General features: G+C 34.4%; 1 protein-coding gene across 3 annotated transcripts in view; it reads left to right on the top strand.

Annotated features, from left to right (window-relative positions):
- GAS2L3 (growth arrest specific 2 like 3) overlaps positions 1–22,407 on the top strand; it is a 38,732-nt gene extending 16,325 nt beyond the window's left edge. For 2 of the 3 annotated variants that reach the window (XM_027591724.2, XM_027591722.2), the window contains 7 exons: positions 2,688–2,856; positions 3,930–4,045; positions 6,036–6,177; positions 11,160–11,223; positions 11,898–12,036; positions 16,720–16,827; positions 18,364–22,407. In XM_027591724.2, the coding sequence (XP_027447525.2) occupies positions 2,817–2,856; positions 3,930–4,045; positions 6,036–6,177; positions 11,160–11,223; positions 11,898–12,036; positions 16,720–16,827; positions 18,364–19,671 (1,917 nt within the window). In that variant the 5' untranslated portion in view covers positions 2,688–2,816 and the 3' untranslated portion in view covers positions 19,672–22,407. The remainder of the gene's footprint in view (positions 1–2,687; positions 2,857–3,929; positions 4,046–6,035; positions 6,178–11,159; positions 11,224–11,897; positions 12,037–16,719; positions 16,828–18,363) is intronic. The other variant, XM_027591723.2, reaches the window with a different exon arrangement.
- Positions 22,408–24,394: the final 1,987 nt, after the last annotated feature.

The raw sequence follows: 24,394 nt of genomic DNA, 5'->3' as shown, positions 1-24,394 counted from the left end.
TAAAATACCTTTGACTGCAAGATGCATCTTGATTTTGATGGTGCAAAGGTCATTTGCTAATGTCCTCAATTATTCAACAAATACTTAACTGAATACCATGTGCTATGTCTTATACCGAGTTCTGGGGTTACAAACAGGAATAAGACATGCTTATGAAAGGAAGATTTAGATAGTAAGTCTTTGCTATACTCCCTTTGAAATAATATTGAGAATTCAGAGAAATAAGTAAAAAAGACATCTTGTCTTTTTCCTAAAACTTTATAAGATCTTTATATATTTAGGAGTTCATTCCCTAATCTCTATCCTTAGTTCCTGAAATAATGGTCCTCAAATAAGTTATTTATTTTTTAATCTTTGGGTATTTTTATTGAGTTTCACTACTCCTGCTTGCCTCTTGTGGTATGTATTCATGTTCTTTCTTTGCCTTTGGGATTTTTTTAATCTGTTTATTTCTCATCATAGGAACTTGGAAGCAGCTCTTTCTTTCTTTTCTTTTTTTTTTTTTCTCCAGAGTTTGTCTGGATTAACAATGGTGTTTTGGATTTTGATTTCATGTAGTAAGACTTGCCTTAAATACACCTCAATAAGTTGAATATATTTTAGAGGGAAAATGATCTACATTTAAAAATCAAGAAGGGAATAGATTCACTTGGTATTACCTATACTCATACCTCTTTTTTTAAAAAAAATTAAAAAACCTTTAAAGTAATCACAAACCTGCAAAGTAGCTGTTAAGTGTAGAAAAGAGATATTTGTTTGCTGAACCATTTGAGAATAAGTTGCCAGTCTAATGCCTCATTACCTCTGAATACTTTAGTATGTATTTCTCACAAATAAGGACATCGTCCTGCACAACTGCAATGAAATAATTAGAACCAGGATATTAACATGGGTACAGTACTGCCACCTAATACTCAGAGCACATTCAAGTATTTTCAGTTGTTCCCATAATGTCCAGTTCAGAATTACATGCCACATTTAGTTGTCATGTCCCTTAATCTGTCTAGAACAGTATCTTTGCTTTCTTTAATGACCTTAACATTTTTGAATTTTATAGACCAGTTATTTTGTAGGATGTCCCTCAGTTTGGATTTGCCTGTTGTATTCTCATGATTAGATTCAGTTTATGCATCTTTGGCAGGAATATCACAGAGGGATACTGTGTTTTCTCATTGCATCCTTTCAGGTGGAATATGATTTTGATTTGTCCCATTATTGATGGTGTTTACCTCTGTCACTTGATTAAGTTGCTGTCTGTCGGGTTTCTCTACTGTAAACTTACTCTTTCTTCTCTTTGTAATAAGTATTTTGTGGGGAAGTACTTTGAAACTATATTAAAATCTCATTCCTCATCAAAGTCCCAGTTTATTCATATATTTATATCTATATGAACTAATAGTTTTCTATTTTATTCAGTGTGTTATAATCCATTTATATTATTGTTTGATCCTCAAGTTGCTCTTGATTTAGCCAGTAGAAGTCCCTTCATGCTGACTTCTATGTCCTTTTGGTTTGTCCCTATCATTCTTTGAGCCCTTCTTTGCTTTCTGGTAAAAGATATTCCAGTCACCATAGGATTCATTCTAGTTTTCTCTCACTCCATAGAAGAGTTGCACCTCTCTTCTTTGGCAGTGAGAAACCTGGCTTCCATTTGATAAATCCGTGTGAATATAACAATCTTGCATTGTTGCTGCCATTCCCTCCCTGAGTTGATGGCTTTCTCAGCTCACTTGGGCTCTGACACCCTGCACTGGGATGTTCCCCCATATTCCCCTGGGGGCACCTTCCTCGTCCTACTCAGGGTTTGATACTGTCCCCATGTGTGGACACTCTCTCATCTCACTCCAGCTCTGACCCTCTATTTCAAGCTTCCCTCCAGTGAGAATCCCTCATCATTTCCCTTGAGCTTGAATACCCCTTGCTGAATTGAGAAATGAAAGTCTTCTCTCTAAATAATCTTATATTAAAACATATCTAATTGTATTTCAAAATTTTGCAAGTATTGGTTTGATAGTATGTTTATGTCAGTTTTTATTCTTAACCAGGGATTGGCCAGGTAGTAAATATTCTTGGCTTTGTGAGTCAGTAGGCAAAATTGAGGCTATTCTGTAGGTACTTGTATAACAACCATTTTAAAATGTAAAAACCATTCTTAGATTGTGGGCCATGAAAGAGTCAGGTGACATACCAGATTATTTAGAATTTTTTTTTAAGATGACACTGTTATTGTGATCAGAAGTTATAAAATACCATTTATGCATTTATTCATTCATTTATCCATTATACAACAAATGTTGCTAGGCCCAATGCTAGATGCTACAAAGATGTATCTTGTAAGGCAGGTTACACTGGCTGATTTTATAGCTGAGAGGCTGAAGCTGTGGTTCAAGTAACTTATTAAACTTAAACTAGTTAGCTAACCAGTGAAGGAAAAATATTATTTGTTGACTTTTATCTTGTAGTTTGATAGTAGTAGAATCCATTCATTGATTTACCACAGTATTGAATATTGAAAATGTGTCGAGTTTCTAGATTAATAGTTTGCTTCTAGTTTATGAACTTTCTGTGAACTCCTATGGTTTTACACATGTGTATATTATATAGTCTGTCATTCATCATTTGAGTGTAAGTGTGGGCTGAACTAACTTTTAGAAAGGTTGCATCCACTTGGTTGGTGTTTTCTCTAGGTGTGGTTTGGAGAAGACCTGCCTCTACGTCCATGGAGTCCTCTGACCCCCAGACATGGGCCAGGCTTGGCCGATGTTTGTCAGTATGATGAGTGGGTAGCTGTGAGGCATGAAGCCACCCTGTTGCCCATGCAAGAAGATCTGTCAATCTGGCTATCTGGTTTATTAGGTAAGGCTTGAAAAGATACTCAAAATTGTAGTTTTTTACTTACTAAATATTTATTGAGAATCTTACTCTTTGTCAAGGAGTGATCGATCATTCCAGAGGCTGGGGATACTCTAGTGAATGGAATATTTGATATCCTTGTTCTCACAAGCTTACATTCTAGTTGGGGAGGTATTCCAATTCGCCCCGAACCTTAGGGCTTGGATGGTAAGGCAGTTTGAGGCTTAACAGAAGAGGTCTGTAGTAATCTTTGAATAATCAACATTTTCATTGTTAATGTTAAAACCTTTCTTTTTAAGTGTATAGGTCTGATTTGGGGTCTCTATTACCAATGCACCACCCCCATCTCATATAAGGCATGAGAATCTGAGGGGAATATATATTGTAGTTAAAATGATTGCTACTTCTGAGGCATTGAGGGGCAGAGGCATGTGAAACCTAGGAGGAAGTGTCAGCTTGGAAAATATCTAGCTTCATATTTTCTTTACTCAGAGACTAGGAGTGCTCTGAACTTTCTCCCCAGAAAAATGCTCTCTTTTAAATACAGAATTTCATCTATGGCCTTTCCAAGATAATTAAAAACACTGCACACTCTAATGTTCTCATATCAGTTTGATGATTTGGATAATTTTTAAAAAGCTTATTATGTAATAATGATTCTAAAGAAAGGATTTTAGAGGCAAAAAGTCGGTATTCCCTGGGTGTTTGTTAGCTATTTAATTTTAAAATCATAACAAAGTCCATCTTATTTATGGAGAATCTTCTTCTTGTGCAAGCAGTAGTAATGTGCAGTGAATCAAAACTTTAACAGTTAATAGTGAAATATAAAACATTCTGGTTTTTAGGAAATGAAATAAAGTGTCATTTTATTTTTTCTTCTACATCACAGATATTTTTGTTTTGGTTGTCTTAATTTTGCATTATCTAACTATAGCTTCTAAGAGTGCATACTTGGAGTCTGATCTAATATTTTTCTCATGTTTCAGCTATAATCTAATTACATTTAATTAAATTTTAACCATATTGTTTGAATTTACCGTTTCTAGTAGAATCTTAACTTTGAAATATGTTTTTAGGTACTGAAGTTAAGGCAGAAAGATTATTGGAAGAACTTGATAATGGAGTACTATTATGCCAACTGATTGATGTTCTTCAAAACATGGTAAAAGCTTGTGACTCTAAAGAACCCAGGGTAAGAACATGTTTGACAGTAGGTGATTTTATTCATTTATTTATTTATTTGAGAGAGTGAGCAGGGGGAGGGGCAGAAGGAGAGAGAGAATCTGAAGCTGACTCAACACTGAGTGCAGAGCCCGACGTGGGGCTCCATCTCATGACCGTGAGATCATGACCTGAGCCGAAACCAAGAATTGGACACTTAACCGACTGAGCCACTCAGGCACTCTGACAGTAGGTGATTTTATACCTTGGTACATATTAATTTGTTTATGTACATTCCTTATCATATCTGAAAGGTTGCAAACTTCCACCTAACTATGTATAAGACCTTAGATAATTTATCTAATCTTGCAAAATGGGAGAATTAACATTTATGTTGTCAGATTTATTTGCAAGGACTTAATGAAATTAAATGAAGTAATGTATAGATGGTATTTAGGTTTGTGCCTAGTTTAAGTAAATATCCAGTAAGTAGTTATCTCTCCTTGAGAACAATACTCTTACTTGTTGTGAGAGTTAAATGAGAAAAGAGCTTGTGATGGTTCCTGGCACCCCTATATTATTTTTACTGCTATTATTACTACCATCATCATCACCATCTTTATATTCCCCATATTTTGTCTTGGTGGTAAATTCTATAATTTGATTGAATGAATAATAATTTTTTTAGGCAGTTTTCCTCCGTTGACCCTGAAATCATGATTTGAACTAGATAAGGTTTCCTCTCTTCATCAAACATGGGTCACCTATGAGATCTGGGGTCTCTTAGTGTGGCATCTGGATACTCACATAGTGTTGGTAGAAATATAAATTGCTATCTTTCTGGGAGTCAGCGGGTGATATATATTACATTGAAAGTAAAGCACATCTTTTGATACATAATTCCCCCCAGGGATTTATTTTAAGAAAATAACTACAAATTCACAAATTAATTTTCAAAGAACTTGATTGTGCAGAAAAAGTTAAGAACGATTTAAATGCTCATCAATAAAGAAGTTGTTAAAAATTAATTATGGCACCTAAACTGAGTGGAATGCATTATCCATTCATTAGAAATGACTCTTTTTTAATAATCTGTTATTTTTCACCTCAAAAGATGCCTACAGCCTGTTGTTAAGTCTGCACACATACACAGATCAGATTGTGGACTAGCATGTTTGTGTAGCATTCTGTAGGTACAGATATGTGTACCCTTAGTGAGAAAATTTCACTTGACAATTAGAAAAACTCACAAGGCCATTTTAATTCTGGAAAATACAACAAGAGGAAGGGTATATAAGGAACTGGTAATAGTGGTTATCTCTAGGAAGAGAGAGGAACTGAGTGGTAGAGGTAGGAGACAGACTTACACCCTATTGTGCCAATTGCATTTTAAAAAATCTTATGCATAAATTGCTTTTTCAAGTAAAAATTTAAAAGAGAACTAAAACCCCTCTGCCTTAGCAGGATTATTTAACTATTCTTAGTCTAGATAGTTAAAAAATTAGGATTCTATAAAACTTAGACTGTTAATTTTCAAAGAACTTGAATTAAGAATTGCTACTACTTCCTTATTTGACAGTCTCCTCAAGAAACTCAGAACCATATTTATGAATGCAAATAAGGAAGTAAGCAAAAATGAGTGTGTCCATTAACCTTTAACATAGCAATAATTTTGTGTTTGTATTGAACTGTGTATGGAGAGACATTTAGAGATATGCTTTGGAATTATTAGACTGTCATTTTTTATTTTAATTAAGACTCCAGTGTCATTTTAAGAAGAAAGAGGTTAGAGACGCTTGATCCTACTGCTAATTTTGAATAGATTGATTTCCTAGGAGTCATTTTCTGGAATATACTTAAAGTAAAATAAAATAATTTTTGAAGATACCTTTTCCTCCTAATGTTGTGAACTTTTTAGTCATATTCAATACACCGAACATTTATTTAGTGATATTAAAATGGATATCTAATGAAAATATCCTTGATATGAGTTTTTGAAATTATTCTTTCATCTTTTCCAGAATTTTCCAATGAGAAAAGTGCCCTGTAAGAAAGATGCTGCCTCAGGTTCATTCTTTGCTAGAGACAATACTGCAAACTTCCTTCACTGGTGCAGGCACATTGGGGTTGATGAGACTTACCTCTTTGAATCTGAAGGTTTAGGTAAGTGTTGTTATCACTGTGTTTAATGTTTATTAGGGTATTTTTGTATGTCTCACATGTAATTTTTTTTCCAAATAATGACTCAAATGCTGTATCTCATTTTCCTAGAAAAATTTATACTTTAAATATATGTAAAACAATTGGAGAATCAGATTCTAAACCATATATATTAAGCTTTTTATTATAGTTAAAGATCTTATATATTTAGAATGCCCTAGAAATATTTTACTTCCTAAATGAGTTGGTCGAGGAAAGGTTCTGGACTAATGCTTTGCTAATTAATGTTTTCATCAAGAATTACTCTACCAAAGTCTAAATTACTAGTAATTTCTTTTTAACTGGATAATTATAGAAATAACAGAAGGCCAAATGAGGTATACTCATGATATTTAGATTTACCTTGTACACAGCAGCTGCCAAATTGATTGTCTAAATGATTCATCTTTTTGACAATTCATTTTAAAAAGTCATGCTCTACTGAAGAATTATTGACATATTGTCTCATTTACTTTAAGTCAATAGAAGCATCTGTGCAGTGACTAACATGGAAGCTAGCTGAGTTTTAGACTACTATATATATATTTCCTTAGAGAATTTATATATGTATACACATACACACATAGAATTTATAATGTTTTGATAGAAGCAGTAGCATACCAAGGGTGGGCGGAGATCATGGGAGTAGTAGGGTACCCTGGTGGAGAGAAGTATTTTGTCACTGACATTGTTTAGCATTGCCGGTTCATGGTGATAATAAAAAACAAACAAATTTTTAGGTGGTGTTATTATAGTCTGAAAATTCTCTGAATTAAAAAAAAAAAAGGAATAACTAGTTCACTGCCTTAAGCAAAGATTCAGGTTATTAGGTAACCATCTGTTCATAGTTCTATGCCAAACATAAACTGAGCAAATAAACTGAAAAACAGAACAAAATAAAATAAAATTCTCTGACTGTGCACACCCTTGTTGCCTGCACACAGGGTAGGCTGCTACCACTGCTACCCATTTGATATGCCTCTGGATATTCCTATCCAGTATACAATTAAAAAAATGTAATGGGTTACTATTTTACTTCCCATTTTGCACCCTGCTTTAATCCAGATGTGCTGATTGTTATTGACAATGAGGTTGATTAATGGCATATGCAGGTTGTAGAGATCAAAGGAAAGAGGAAATGCTTTGAATTCTCTAGTTTCCAGTTTATTGTTTCTGGAAAGATATAAAATTGTATATTTCTCATTGTTAGTAGAAGCCATCTTCTGACTGTGCTGAAGGTGAGCATAGGACTAAATAAAGCACTGCCAATAACAGTAATTCATTTCTAGGCATTGAACTGATGAGCTAATATTTTTACTTTCTAAAGGTTTCAGAGATAAGCCTCTAAATTTTTACATTTTGCTAGGAAATCAAAGCAATTAAAAAAAAAAAACAAATACGCTATGCTTAAAGTATGCTTAAAAGCTACTTTTAGAGAAACAAGTTTAATAAAAATTGTAGGACAAATTCCTCTTGGTATGGATTTTAAAGTCAAATATAGGCCTTTTTATTGCTCTGGAAAGGTATACTTTGTGCTTGGGGTATGTAATAGATGATATTAATGAATCAACTGCCATTTCCACTGGGGGAGTCAATGTGCATGTTATTCCTCACACAAACCATTATTCTGTTAGGGTTCAGAAGTTTCCTAGAGCTTTTAACTCTAAGGACAGGAATAGAAAGGTAGATGACCCACAATTACCATATTGGTGCCTTTGGCTGAATTCTAATGATCAGGGTTTTTTGTTTGTCTGGCTTTGTTTTTTATTAAGGATCTTTGTTTGAAGGATTAGATTAGTATTTGGGTTCCTTTAAAAATATTAAAGTTTTCTAATGTGCTAGAGTATACAGAACATAATCTCCTTTCTTAACCATTTTAAGGATATTTGGTTTTGTTTTATTTATAGCATTTAAAAAAATTGAGATACACTTTGGGGCACCTGGATGGCTCAGTCAGTTGAGCATCCGACTCTTGACTTTGGTTTGGGTTGTGATCTCAGAGTCATGGGATCAAGCCCCCAGCAGGCTCTGCGCTCAGTGTGGAGTCTGCTTATTCCTCTCCCTCTGCTCCTTCTCCTGCTTGCGCATGTGTGCTCACTCTCTCTCACGCTCTCAAATAAATAAATAAATAAAATTTTTAAGAAACAATTGAGATGTACTTCACGTAACATAAAATTCATCATTTCAAAATGTGCACTTAAGTGGTTTTTAGTATATTCACTGTGTTATGCAACCATCACCACTAATTAATTCCAGAACATTTTCATCATTCACAAAAGAAAGTTCATAGCTATTAACAATTAGTCCTTCTGGCGTCTTCAGGCATCTATGGATTTGCATATTCTGGATACTTTAAATAAACAGAATCATACTATATGTGGCTTTTTGTGTCTGGCTTTTTTCATTTAGCATGTTTCCTTTATGTCATAGCATTCAGTAGTACTTCATTCCTTTATGGGGCTGAATGATTCCATGTATGGATATACTACATTTTTAAAAAACATTATCATCTGATGGACATTTTGATTGTTTTTTCTTTTTGGTCAATATGAGTAATGCTGCTGTCTACATTTGTTTACAGGTTTCTGAGTGAACATATGTTTTTAATTCTCTCAGGGTTATAGCTAGAAGTGGAATTGTTGAATCATATGGTAATTCTATATTTATCTCTTTAGGAAACTACCAAACTGCTTTCACAATGGCTGCACCATTTTACATTCCCACTGGCAACATCTCCGCCAACACTTGTTATTGTTTTTTTTATGACTATCCTAGTGGATATGTGAAGTGGTGGCTCATTGTGGTTTTGATTTGCATTTCCTTAATGACTAATGATGTTGAGCATCTTTTCATGGCTTATTGGCCACTTGTGTGTCTTCTTTGAAGAAATCTGTATTCAAATCTTTTACTCATTTTTTGGGGGTCATTTGTCTTTTTTTGGTTGACTTGTAAGAGTTTTTTATTTATTCTGAATATTAGGCCCTTATCAGATATATGATTTGCAGATATTTTCATCCAGGGCTTGGGTTGTCTTTTCACTTTCTTGATAGTGTCCTTTGATGCATGAAAATTTTTTAATTTTGATTAAGTTCAGTTTATCCTTTCTTTGATTGCTTGTGCTTTTGGTGTCATATTTAAAATACTATGGCCTAATCCAAGATCACACAGATTTTCACCTCTTTTTCCTTCTAAGAGTTTTATAGTGTTAGCTCTTATGTTTAGGTCTTTGATCCATTTTGAGTTATTTTTTTGTATCTGTTGTGAAGTAAGGGTCTAAATTCATTCTTTTGCATGTAGATATCCAGTTGTTCTAACACCATCTGTTGAAAAGACTGCTGTTTTCTTTACCGAGTTGTCTTGCCACCCTTTTTGAAAATCAACTGACCACAAATGTCTGGGTTTATTTCTGGACTCTCAGTTCCATTCCACTGGTCTCTCTGTCTGTCCTTGTGCCACTAACACACTGTCTTGGTTACTATAGCTTTGTTGTAAGTCTTGAAATTGGGAAGTGCAAGTCTTCCAACTTGGTTCTTGTTTTTGCTATTCTTTTTACAATTCTATATGAATTTTATCAGCTTAACCATTTCTGTAAAAAAGGCTGTTGGAATTTTGATAGGGATTGCACTGAATCTGTAGGTCATTTTGAAGAATTTTGTCATCTTAACAATATTATGTCTCCCAATCCATGAACACAGGATGTCTTTCCATTTATTTGTATCTTCCTTAATTTCTTTCAAACAATATTTTGTAGTTTTCAGTAAACAAGTCATAAAATTCTTTGGTTAAATTTGTTCCTAAGTACTTTATTCTTCTTGAAGCATTGTAAACTGAATTGTTTTTTAAATTACATGTTCAGATTGTATAAAGTGAAATGATTTTTGTATATTGATCTTGTATCCTGCAACTTTGCTGAAACTGAGTTTGCTCTTATACTATTTTTTATAGATTCCTTAGGGGTTTTTTATGCAAAGGGCAGTGTCATCCTAATGGAGATAGTTTTCCTTCCTCCTTTCCAATCTGGTTGCCTTTTATTTGTTTTTCTTGCCTAAATGCCCTGTCTAGAACCTCCCATACAATTTTGAATAGAAGAGGTGAGAGTGGACATCCTTGTCTCCTCCCTAGTCTTTGGAGGAAGATTCTCAGTCTTTTACCATTAAGAATGATGTTAACTCTGGGTTTTTCATAGATACCCATTTTCAGATTTATAAAGTTTCCTTCCATTCCTAGTTTGTTGAATCTTTTTTTTTTTAATCATGAAAAGGGTATTTGATTTTGTCAAATGCTTTTTCTGTGTCTTCTGAGATAATTGTGTGTTTCTTTTCCTTTATTCTATTAATATAGTGGATTATATTGATTGATTTTCATACATTGAACCAACCTTGCGTTCCTGGGATACATCTCACTTGCTGCTGGATTCAATTTGCCATTATGGCATTGAAGATTTTTACATCTATATCCATAAAGGATATTAGTCTTTAGTTTTCTTGTGATATATTTGTCTGGCTTTGGTGTAAGGGTAATATTGACCTCATAGAATGAGTTAGGAAGTACTCCTTCTTTTCTGATTTTGAAAAAGTTTGAGAAGGCCATTAACACATAATCCTAAGCTAAAGATAGTTTAGAATAAAATTGAGGTGATATATCTCTTCAAATAATATCTCCTGTTGAGAGATCTGAAATATAAACAATTTAATGTTACTAAGCCATTAGTTTTTTAGACTTAAAGTGTTACAAATTAGGGTACAAGTTTTCATCCTCTTCTTACTAGCCAGTTTTTTTAAAAATTTATGGACGATGATAATATGTAGAGGAAAATGTCTTTTCTAAGTCTCCAAACAAGTAAACCTCCTGTCTTCATTATTTTTTTTTTTTACTTCTTCCATGCCAGAAATGTATTTCCCCATTTAATTTTGCCCTTTAAAATATGTGGTCTTATTTTTTCACAGTTTTGCACAAAGATCCAAGACAGGTGTATCTTTGTCTTCTTGAAATTGGTCGAATTGTGTCGAGGTGTGTATTCCACATTATTTCAGAATTTCAATGTCATTAATTTTTTAAGAGCTACTTTATTTTAGAACACGATTTTCTAAAATAAAATAATTCTTGATTAAAATAAAATAACTGAATTTCCTATCTTTTCTTTATTCCTTTTTTTTTAATTATTAACTTTGTTCTGTTTGCATGAGCTGTGTCATGTGTCAACATATGCTCACCCATATACCTTGCCGTCGTTTAGTATTAAACTGTAAAAGTGGTTGCTTAAATTTTTTAGACTAAGAATATGGTAAAAGCGTGTAAAACTCTTTTAGCAATTCAAGGCAAGGCAGATCATCTGGACACAAAGAGGATCTGATAAGAAGGCTGAGGCTTAGTGTCCTCCATACCTGACTCAGCCCCATCTTTACTCTCAAGCTGACTTTAAAGGTGGCTAACTTTCAGGATCCCTGGTTGAGTACTGGAGCATCCAGTAATCTCAATATATGCTATAATGTGAAGATTATATCCTGAATTTTTGACAGTCTGTGGGACATTAAAAAGCATTTCCAGATGTTCCAGTGAAACAATTGGTGGAAGAGAGTCAAATAGACTTCACTTTAAAAATAAAACATAACCTATTGTGATATGCATGGAAGTGAATGGGTCAGACTTTTCTTGAATGATGAGATCTCCTAACTGGTTTTCAGATATGGGGTTGAGCCACCAGTATTAGTAAAACTTGAGAAAGAAATTGAACTAGAAGAGACCTTACTTAATACTTCTGGGCCTGAAGATTCCATAAGCATTCCGAAATCGTGCTGTCAGCATGAAGAGCTGCATGAGGCTGTAAGTAATTGTATTTTCTCTCAACTGCAATGTGTCAGAGTTTCATAGTTTGCTACAGGTGATGCTGTGTTTAAAAGAGAATGTTTCTTATTCAGAACATACACCAGTACTAACTTCCACTCCCTGGTGAAAGGCACCATATGTTAAAGGTGATGTGTTGTTTGTGTATGATGAGGAATGGATGTGTATTTGAGAAGTGGGGAGGCAAATAGGGTGGAATCTCTCATGAAGGGTACTGGAGGCCAGAGAATTCACTGATTCTTTTTTCAAACATAGTAGAGTTATAATCTGATCTGCAAATTATAAGGATTGCTCTCATGGTCATGTAGAGGTTATATTGGTTTCTTTGTAATAATCCAAGCCTATGATGATGAGAACCTGAACTCGGGCAGCAGTAGTGAAGGTGAAGCAAGAGGAACGATAACAGGACATACTTTGGAGGTAGAATTGAAGAATCCTAATTCTGATAGGGAGGGAGAAAACCTAGGGTGATTTTTGAGGTTTCTAAGTAAATGGTACCCTGATACTTGGAATATATAGGAGAGGAAAAGTTGTGAGAGCAGATTGATGGGGTTTGGGGACTCTTCCCCTGACAGAATGTACGCAGACTTTTAGATGATGGGTCTCAACGGGGAAGTCTTAGAGCTTTACCTGTCTATCATTATGCAGAAGTCACTAGCAGTTGCCCCGGCTGTGGGCTGTGTCTTCTGAGTGACTATAGTCCAGTAAGTGATGGAGGTGAACTGAGTAGCAAACATTTCTTTCTGCTTCCACTGTTGCTTAGAATTATGGTCTTTTTCAGACCATTGTATTTGATGAAAGTGCTTAAAATACAAAATTATTGAAGAAATAACAAGTCATTACTGATAAACATTTAGAAAGTGTTGCTTTGATTGTTTTGTTTAACATAATAAAAGTCTATAGTAAAAGATTTGGATATCCTTGCAAGACAGATTAAGAAAATGTCAGCCTGACGGGGATCCGGAGAAAGGGGCACCCTCCTACACTGTTGGTGGGAATGCAAGCTGGTGCAGCCACTCTGGAAAACAGTATGGGGGTTCCTCAAACAGTTGAAAATAGAGCTACCGTACAACCCAGTGGTATAAACGTACCTGACCCAGTGGTATAAACATACCGCTACTGGGTATTTACCCCAAAGATACAAATGTAGGGATCCGAAGGGGTATGTGCACCCCGATGTTTAGAGCAGCAATGTCCACAATAGTCAAACTGTGGGAAGAGCCAAGATGTCCATCGACAGATGAATGGATAAAGAAGATGTGGTATATATACACAATGGAATATTATGCAGCCATCAAAAGGAATGAAATCTTGCCATTTGCAATGACGTGCATGGAACTGGAGGGTGTTATGCTGAGCAAAATAAGTCAATCAGAGAAAGACATGTATCATATGACCTCACTGATACGAGGAATTCTTAATCTCAGGAAACAAACTGAGGGTTGCTGGAGTGGTGGGGGGTGGGAGGGATGGGGTGGCTGGGTGATAGACATTGGGGAGGGTATGTGCTATGGTGAGTGCTGTGAATTGTGTAAAACTGTTGAGTCACAGACCTGTACCTCTGAAACAAATAATACATTATAGGTTAAAAAAAAAAAAGAAGAAGAAGAAGAAGATAGCAGGAGGGGAGGAATGAAGGGGGGGAAATTGGAGGGGGAGACGAACCATGAGAGATTATGGACTCTGAAAAACAAACTGAGAGTTCTAGAGGGGAGGGGGTTGGGAGGATGGGTTAGCCTGGTGATGGATATTAAAGAGGGCACGTTCTGCATGGAGCACTGGGTGTTATATGCAAACAATGAATCATGGAACACTACATCAAAAACTAATGATGTATGGTGATTAACATAACATAATAATAAAAAAAAAGAAAATGTCAGCCTGAATATTCTTTACCAGGCCAAAATATATTTTACCTATATTACTGATTTATATGACGACTGTCAATGTCAGTGTGTGACACAGTGATAATGCAGTAGGTTAAAAAATAAAACCTATTTTAAATCTTATAGAACCTAAAATAATGATAATTAAATAAAGAAGAAAACATTGGTAAAATATTTTTTATTTAATAGGAAAGACTATGTACAGTTTGATAAGAAAAGCATTTCCAGAAGTAAATGGGCAAGGACTGTTGTTTACACAAGAGGAAAATACAGTGTTGAATCTTGCTGAGAATCAAGGAATTAGGATACACAATTTGCCTCATTAGTAAAAATTTTTTAAAATTATGAAACCTGGTGCTGATAAATTCTGGTAAAAGTCTAATTAGGGATTGCTACTTGTGATGGAAAATGATGTAAACTTTTGCAAAACAAGTTGACAAATGGATATCAAGAACCACAAAAATGTTCCTCTTTCATTTTTATTGTAATTGAAGGGGGATTAAAAAACAGAACAAATGAAAGTATTTATTGTGCTATTTATAATGATGAAAATTAGAAGCAATGTAAATACTCTCAAATAGAGCAATGGCTAGGTGAATTAGGATTCATTATCTTAACAGAATAATCACTATATGTGATCATTAAGAAGACTATGTAGCAATAAGAAAAATATTTTGTGAAAAGTATGTATATATAGACAAACTAAAAGAAAAAGAATGAAAATAATCGATAGTAGGTTAGTGCCTTTTTAGATGATTTTAATTTCTTTAGCTATTTCCTTTACTGTTTTAATGTTAATTATGCAGTAGATAAAACCATAAGAGAACACTGTTTATCCATAGCTGTTATTTCTTTTAGGCCTACTCCTTTGTTTAGATTGTGGGTTAATGCTAATTTTTACTGCTGAATGTAAGTGGTATTTGGATATTTTAAACAAAGCAAGTGACTTTTCATGTTTACATTCTTGTTGTGAACACTAAAAAAGAACACATTTCTTTAAATATGCATATGCTACATGAATACATTCAGTGTCCACCTATATATACATGATCTACAGAGATTTTAGAGTCGTGTTTAAAGTAAGGAACAGTTATCTGATGCATTATTTAGAGTGTATATTTAGCTGTAATTCTGTATGCTTATGAAACTTTTAGGGATAGAAAGTAGTGACCGGAAAAATACCTCCTTTTAGATTACTTTGGTTAACTAATGTGTAAGTGGTTCTAATGACTGTAAATTCTTTATCCACATTCAGTTTATATTTAGCTATTTTACACAGGTGCCATGTGTGTGCATGAATGTGTGTACACATACACATATACCAGGCTATGAACAAGAGAAACTTAATTGAATGGCTTATGAAAATCAGTTCTAGTTATGATCATATTATTTTGTTAAATGAATGACGTAGAGAGATAAATTCTGGACCCTTCTGATCATGCCCTGGTGAATCCACCTTTAGCTGTTCATTTTGGGTAGATAATGAAGACAATCATGCATTTCTCTTAGTGCTTAGCTAAATTGGGCATATGTGAAGAGACTTTGGTTTAACATCATACCCAAGTTCAATGAAATGAGTTTGTGTAGATACACACTGTGTGACAAATAATTGAGAAAAATATTTCATGGCCTTTCTCAAAAATGTCATTTTAGGAAAACAAAATATTTTCCATGGTGACTGATATGCAACTTTTTTTTCAATCAAACATCTCAACAAATATTTTTATTTTTTAATCAGTTTATTATAATTTCCATATTTTAAGTATAGAATTGCTGAATTTCTTTTTATATTCATTTTTATAATTTTTTAGATGTTTACTGCAGTTAAAAATTCTGTAAGCTCCTTGAGGGATAGAAGTAGGGATTTCTCTCCCCAATTCTCATCTCCTTAGCAGACTATTGAAACAAAGTGAGCACTTTTAGAAAAATGCCTCTTGAATTGAATTCTTTAGAATTTCACCCAGTCTTGGGTGAATAGATATAAATACGCCTCTGGTTATTTTAACAGTAACTTTGGAACAATCTTGATATCCCCCTCCAAATGTTAATTTAGCATAGTGTTAAGGGACAAGTTAACATCTACTTAAGCTTTATCTAACTGGCCTATCTTTGACTTGACACAGATATATTAATCCAGGGCATAAAACAATTCAAGCTTAACAATGAACTCATGTGTTTCCTATGACTTAATGAATGTGTTTTGAATTGACTTCACTGTTGTACACATTCACAGACCTCCAGCAGTCAGTGAATGCATTAGGACCCTGATTGCACTTAGGCAGAGAGAGGGAGAGAGGTGGGGTAAGGGAGGGAGAGAGGGAGACCCAAGACTTCATCACTGGGGCTCCTGGCTGGCTCAGTCAGGAGAGCATGTAACTCTTGATCTCAGGGTTCTGAGTTTGAGTCCTACATTGGGTGTGGAGCCTACTTTAAAAAAGGAAAAAAAAAAAAAAGACTGTCACTGTCAGCTTTTATTAGATTAGTTAATGTCTAATCTCAGTATCTTTCAGGGAGCTGGCTGGCTCAGTCTGTGGAGCATGTGACTCTTGATCGTCAGGGTCATGAGTTCAAGCCCATGTTTGGTCTAGAGATTACTTAAAAAAAAAAAATCCTAATCTCAATATTTGTCAACAGGTAAAGGAGAGATAATAAATGGTTCAAGTGTCTTTAAATTTTTATCTTTGAATTTGATTTTCCCATCTATCAAATAACCTTGCATTTTAATGTTAAATATTTTTTGTCACAAGCACTAAATTTTGTTTATTTTTAATCTTAGGTTAAACATATTGCTGAGGACCCTCCTTGTAGTTGTTCCCATCGATTCTCTATTGAGTACTTATCTGAAGGACGGTACCGACTTGGGGATAAAATACTCTTTATAAGAGTAAGTCCACCATTTACATCCTATTTACATACCCGTCTTATTTTGAAATTGGATTTATTGTTTTACCAAATTCCTTTTGCTTCCCTTTTACTTTTTAAAAAATTGGAATAGGGAGTGTTATTAATGAAATAATTTTACTGTACAGAAAAATATGGAATACTTGCTTTCATGAGTATATAATGAGTTTGGGTAGACACCTTTAACACAATAAACTACTAAGGATAGCTAAGACTATTCAGATATTTAATATAATTGTCGGGAAAAAAAATCTTTGTATACCTCAGCTAATTTATTCCACTTTTCAAATTTTCTAAAAAGGAATAATTTCCCATCATAAGAAAAAACTGAAACAATACATGTAATAAGATTAAATATCAGTGATAAGAAAAGGAGGTAGAAACATTGCAGTTTATAATAATGTATAGATTGGCTCTTAAGTATAAAATCTTTTTTCATTGACACAGCATCAGTGTATTTACCAGTATCCTTATGTGCATATTCATTTCCTTCCTTTGTCCCATCTGCGATTCAGTTGATAAACTGTCCCGTTTCTTGGTAAAGAGATTGAAGTTTCACCTGTTCAGTATTCTGTCCACTTCTGATACAAGAGCTCTTTTATTCCCAGTTTAGGAATATAATATAGAAGTATTTAAAAATATTTCACCATCCATATTTTTAAATTTCATATATTATCATTACCTCCCCACACCCCGCCCAACTCACACAGAAACATTTCCAAGACTTTCTATTTTTTAATTAGCTTTCTTTTTTTAAGGCAGTCTCTTACAATGATGGTGCACAGAGCATGGGATTTAGAGTTAAAATTTGCAGGGCAATCTCCTACAATGGTGCAGAGTTGCCTGCTGAATGAATAGGGGCCTGAAAATCAGCTGGGACTGTGCTGGCCCACCCAAGGATGCATCTTGTCTTCACAAAAGCACCATTTGGGTAGGGCAGCCGGGTATGTTTGAGGCCAGGCCAAAGCTGTGTGTTTTGAGACAATTTCCTCAACCTCGCAGAGCCATAATTTTCTTGTCTGCAAAGAAGAATTAATCATAAATTATATCAAGGTTTATGAAAGGTTAAATTGCTAAAATATTTATGAAAGTAATTTATTGTAAAGTACACGTTTTAGTTGTTTTTATCTTCCTTCCATAATTTTTTTTTCTTTATTATGAGACATAGTTTCTGTAAGTCCTCATTTCTCCTTCTCTTCATCTCCCTCCCTCTTTCCTCTCTTCCTCCTCTTTATTGAACAATTGCCCTTGCAATTTTGTATATTTGTAATTTGGATTTTTAGGATGCAAGTTATGTGCAAAAGTTTTTCTTACAAATTAGAGGACCTGTATTTAGTTGCATGATTCAGTATGAATTAAATTGATTATTTTAATAATATAAGAAATAGGCTATCAATTTATAGTGAAGCTGCTGGCAAATACTCTGAATTTCATAGGTCATATACATCACAAATTATGACTGCTAATGAATTGTAACTGTGAACCTTACTTTTTTTTTTACTTTCTTTTGGGGGAAAAGATGCTTCATGGAAAACATGTCATGGTCCGTGTTGGTGGAGGCTGGGATACACTTCAAGGATTTTTGCTTAAATATGATCCCTGTCGAATATTACAGTTTGCTACACTAGAACAAAAAATTCTAGCCTTTCAAAAAGGAGTTTCCAATGAAAGCGTACCTGACTTGTCTGCCAGAACACCTCAGCCTCCTGAAATGAATCCTTTGTCAGCTGTTAGCATGTTTCAGAAACAAAAATCAAAACCTGGCACGCCAGTTGGTATTCCAAGAAGCAAAGAAAAGCAGGTACATCCACCGGGTGGGTTGCTGCCTGCATCTTCCCTGAAAGGCGGGAATCTGGGCTCCGTGTCAGTCCGTTCCAAATTGCCAAATTCTCCAGCAGCGTCTTCTCATCTTAAGCTCAAATCTTCAAAAGGCATCGCAAAGAAACCACAGGCTCCTTCAAACAATGCAGTAGGTAAAACCACTTCTTCACCCGCCTCAGCAAGAACCGTGCCTTGTGAATCTCAGTCAGTGAGAAAACGTATCTCATCACCCAATACTCCTCAGGCCAAGCTTGTTACGTCCCAGAAGCCCAGAGATGTGCCCGAGTCTGCACTTTTGCCAAATAAGTCTTCTGGAAAAACTGAACCAAAGCATTTGAAACACATTCCTGTACATTCCAGGGATAATGCAGAGTCTCACTCCGCGGCACATTCAAATTCATCATCAAAGCGTCCAAAGCCACCTAAGGCAAATATATACGTAAGGCCTAAACCTTCCCCCTCTCTCCATTCCCCTGCAAAAATGACAAAATCCAGTTCTAAAACTATACCCACAAGTCTAGGAACACGATCTCAGCCCCATGATGGAGCCCCCCAAGCCGGGGCAATGCCAGCACAGAAACTTAAGTCAGCCTTAAATGGGAACCAGCCACTCTCCGTATCCTCAGTTGTACACACAGAAGTTGCACAGGAATCAAAAGATAAGAATATGGGTTCAGTTGCCAAAAAGCAGCCCCAGAATAAAAGTCCATCCCAGAAGATGGGACCCAGCTCCTCGAAGTCCCCTGGCCGTACTCCACTGTCCCTCATGAGTCTTCCCCAGTCCTCTGTCAAGACACCACCTGTACCAAAGTCAGCACAGACTGCCACTAAGAGCCAGTATTCAGCTAAAGGGCCTCCAAAAAGTGGCAAAGCCCCAGCTTCAACCAGGAAACCACCCTCATCTGGTAAGGAAGCAGTTAGTGGAGATAAAAAACCTACCGCAAAGAAAAAGGAAGACGATGACCATTATTTTGTTATGACTGGAAGTAAGAAACCTAGGAAATAAATACAAATGTATCACTTTAAGAAAACAGGAAAGGAAAGGAAGAGAGTGAATGTGTTAGCATCGCATCTTGAAAGTTTCTCCTGTTTGTGTTTGTCTGAATAGCTCAGACATTAGGCACAGTAAGGTGGGGGTGGGGGTTGGGGATGGGGGTAAAGGGTGCATCAAAATTCACATTTCTGAATTTTCCAGAAGGTACCCTTTTGAGGCAGACAGTTGTAAACTTGCCATAAGGTTCTTATTAATAATAGACGTTGATATGATTTTTGATACATAGCGTCTTTGTTAATGTCTGCCCTCTAAGGGAAGTGTAGAGTTAAATAACACTACTAGAGTTACAACTATAGTTGCTGTATTTTTGAATATGTATTAAATATGGAGGTTATATCCTGGCTAATAGCAACCGTGGTGCTGTTAATATTAGTTATTGCAGTTTGGTAAAATAGCAACGGTTTGACACATGTCTTACAAAAGGCACCTAATTTAATTTTTTGATCAGGATTACCTGATTGAACAATACTAAGTACCAGTGGCTGCTGCTGATTAGCTTGATGTTACTCTAGGGTTGGTAGAATCCTGTTACTTAAAATTTTTAAGCTTTCCAAATCAGAAGGAACTGATTTTTTTGACTGGCTTATATTAACATTGGTAATATTTTATTATATTTTTGGTAAAATATTTGTAATATTTTTGGTAAAAAAAAACACAAGATATTGAAATATAAACTGAAATTTAGTAAAAAAAAAAAACAAACCCCAAGACTTTTTATATATTATTTATGAGAATCTACGCCTTATATTTTAGATGGATGTTGTGCAATGTGAAAGGGGAAACTGATTTAGTAACTTTTTGCATATTACAAATATTTTTAATATAGTTTCCTCTGAGTGCAGATATGAATTTTTACATTAAAATGATGTTTTAACATCAGAACTATGTGTTAACAATCTTAAAATTAAGGTGTTATTAAAGAATCTTATGTTGGTGCTATATAAAAATTCTATCATGTGATTGTTATTTTTCTTTAGATAGCACAATGCCAGTTTTAATTAGATCCTTCTAATTACATTAATTTTCTTTAATAAAATCATGCTGCTTTCAGTTTTTCAATGGCAAGTGGACAGGATATATGCAGCATTTTCTGCTCTCTAGGCAGATTCTCCAAGGAACATACCCACATCATGTAATGACTGCATAGGTTCCTTTGCTCTAAGATATTTGTAAATAATTTGTTTTTTAAGGGATTGTGGCTATTTAAAAAATTGTTAATGTACTTTTAGAAGTTTTAGGGGTGTGTTTAATAACTTTATAGTATTATCAGTTATCATAGGTTATTATATTCAATATTGAGGTTTGTGTTTCCCCATTTTAAGCTACACTATGTTTTCTAAAGAAAAATAATGGTTTACACAAATGTGCAATTATAAGATAAGCATCTTAAGCTGACTACTAACATTCTATAGATTATAAAGCAAGAAAACTTTGTATAAAATGAAGTGATCTTTTGTCTGAGGAATACAGTTAAAATCAGAGATATATGCAGGCTAGTTTTTGGAATAATGGATACTTCTTAAAAGAGAGAGTCTCTAAATATTTGGTTTAGTTCTGTTGCTCTGGGCATTGAGAGAATATTTACATTTTTGGAAAGTGAAATCAGTGTTCAAGAAGTGTTAGAAGCTTTACATTTTTAGTGATCAGAAATATTTAATGCATCTTTCAAAGGGGAAGAATTTAACTTTCAAGAAGGAGTTTATTCCCACATAAAATCAGACAGTACTTCGGTATTGGTAACTTCTAGAACTTAAAAAACAATGATATTCCAACCAACCTATGAAATAAAGTAGATTTTACAGTATTAAACAGTAACTTTTATACTGAGAGTAATCAGGAATAAAAGTATCCCATAGGCATCTGGCACAAATTCCAAGAATTTTTTGGAAAATTGGAAGTTAATTTGTAAATGACCCTATTCTTCATCAGTAGGGAATTTCCCCAATTGTATTGATGTTGAATGATCCCTTTCAAGATACCCTTGAACCTTACCCTTTCAAGATAAAGATTTTCAAAAATAAACAACAGCCGAAAGATACTTTCTTCAAATATATTTTGAAATGCTCTTAAAGAGCTGGTGTTTCTAATCATTTTCACAATTTTTAAAATACATTGTTGAAGTTGGAAAGACATTTTCATTTCTTCTAAGAGTGCAAGGTTTTAAAAGATTTTTCATGTTTCATATTTAACAAAATGAATTAAGCTTAAATTACTAAAGCACCTGGTGGAAAAAATAACATGTATTTTCAAAAAAGAATGGAATGAGTTTTTACTTTTCTTTGCTAAAATTTGTGAACATGACTGGTATATCAAACTGATCTTCAGAGGAAAACGAAATGGTGGTTATTTTTAGATTGTTTGGGCTTACAGCGGGCGTTTATGTCTTACGTCTTCAAAATATCTTGATCAATTAGGTGATCTCTAACTTTCCTCGCCACACGGAGTTTACAGCTCTTAATGGATAAGGGAAATTTTTTGAGAAACAATTACTGTTCCTTCTGCAATCTCTACCTGATTTAAAAATCTATTACTTTAAAAGCCTTCAATAGCAGGTTGTTTTGTTACATTTGTACAGCCAGGTCCACATACTGACTCCATTGGAATCCAAATTTGTATATATTCTTTTCTTGTGCAGCAGTGTATGTATCAAATTTTGACTTCTATTTTCTCAAGTATTAAAACTTAAACATATGCATCAAATTCTCAGTGTGCTTTTTTTGTGTGTTGTGAATGCATTCTGATCCCTCGGTTCATGTGAGAAATTGCATATATTAAGCACTCATAATTTGAGAATAGTTTTGACTTTGCTACTTAAACTGCCCTTTTCATACTTGTGGAATTCACTTCACTGCTCCCAGGAGATTGTAAGATTCTGCCATTAAATAGCAGTATTTGTTCCCTAAGTTGCTCTATCTGTTAGCCTACACCAGTCTTGTGTTCATGGAAGTCTCCTGACAGTAGGAATTTCCAGTTCCTGTAATTCTGTCTTGATTTCACACTCAGAGTGAGAAGAGTCTTGAAATACTCATGTTTTTGTATATTCATGATCAGAGCAGTTATAAAAAGCAGTTCAGTATGTATTCAATATGTATTTCCTGTGATGTTTCAAAAAAGAAAACAGGAAAACACCACCTAGGCCAAATTCTTATTATATTTTCCTAAATATTTGTGGGGAAAATTTGTGTATAAAGTTCTGAACTTAAATTCATGAGTTTATGAAATTTGGGGGAATATTAGGAAAACATTAAACAATTGCCAGTAAATATGAAAATATAAAGACAATATTTTATTAAATTTAAGCTGTTTTCCTACTGTTTTGTTCTTATAGGAAAACACAAGACTTGATCTTGAAGAAATAATACATGCAAAAATTTAGTGATAAGTTAACTTTGGCACATAGTAATATTGGTATAACCATAAAATAGAATATAGCCATTAAAAATGATGTAGACATTGATTTAATCTTTTTTTTAAAGATTTTATTTATTTGTCAGAGAGAGAGAGAGAGAGCACAAGCAGAGGGAGCAGCAGAGGGAGAAGCAGGCTCCTCCCCGAGCAAGCAGGGAGCCAGATTCTGAATTCCATCCCAGGACCCTGGGATCATGACCTGAGCCAAAGGCAGATGCTTAACTGACTGAGCCACCCAGGCCTCCCTACATTGATTTATCTTAAAAGTATGTATGGTGGTGAAGTGGTTTGTTTTGCGAGACTGCTGTGATAAAACATTAATATAGAGTATTTTCTTAATTTTTGGTGTTCAGCCAGGGATAGCACAATTCTCATTGCATGGGATGTGATATCTAGGTTAATATAATTAACCTCTTGTGGTGAGTCCCTTAGGGTTTCATATAATACATTTTATTTAATATGACCAACTTTCTTAAATTACTTTTGGTAAATTATACTGGAATGAATGAATATAATAAATAGAATGGGTTAATGTTGGGTATGACTGTGGAGGACCTCTAGCGGTCAAATGTGATAGTGTTGATGCACTTGTATCTACTCAGATCACCACTTATTGAAACCTACCGAGTTGTGGAGGTAGAACGAAGAATAAAGCAGTTCTCACATTCAGGAGCCTTGGGTTTACAAAGCACTTTGCAACTCACAGAACGCTTAATTACATTAATAGCTAATCTTCCGAGCAATCCCATATTAGTATTATTATCTTCATGAGGATATTATTAGCACCCTACACACAGGAATTGTGTCTGTTTTGTTTACCACTGTGTTCCCAAAGCCTAAACCAGTGCCTGGCACATAGTAGGCATTCAGTATATGTTTGTTAATAAATTCACGAGTGAACTCTCTTTTCGTAGATGAGGAAACTAAGGCTCAAGAAAACTGAAAGTAAATATAAAAATACCTACTAAGATTGATTAGCTGAACTTAAAGGATAAATTTATTTTTACCTATTTACACTTCTCTACAAATTTGATTTGTTTTCTATGTTAATATGATAAAGAAAGTAGGACTTAAGTGGCATCTTTTTAAAAATCTGCCGAAATATAACATCCTGCTTTTTTTTTTCTTCTGAGAAAAGTTTTCTTGATTTGTTTTTGGATTACTCTTTAAGTATTCTAAGCTTAAATGGATTTAGAGATTAGTATATTTTTATGTCTTTAGTTTAATATTTATAAAGCTATTAACTATGTTCAAAGCATTGGATGTA

The sequence above is a fragment of the Zalophus californianus genome, chromosome 9 (assembly GCF_009762305.2).
Source record: "Zalophus californianus isolate mZalCal1 chromosome 9, mZalCal1.pri.v2, whole genome shotgun sequence".
In the NCBI taxonomy this organism is placed as follows: Eukaryota; Metazoa; Chordata; class Mammalia; order Carnivora; family Otariidae; genus Zalophus; species Zalophus californianus.
Note: the sequence above shows the minus strand (reverse complement) of the source record. Positions and strands in the feature narration are given on the sequence as shown.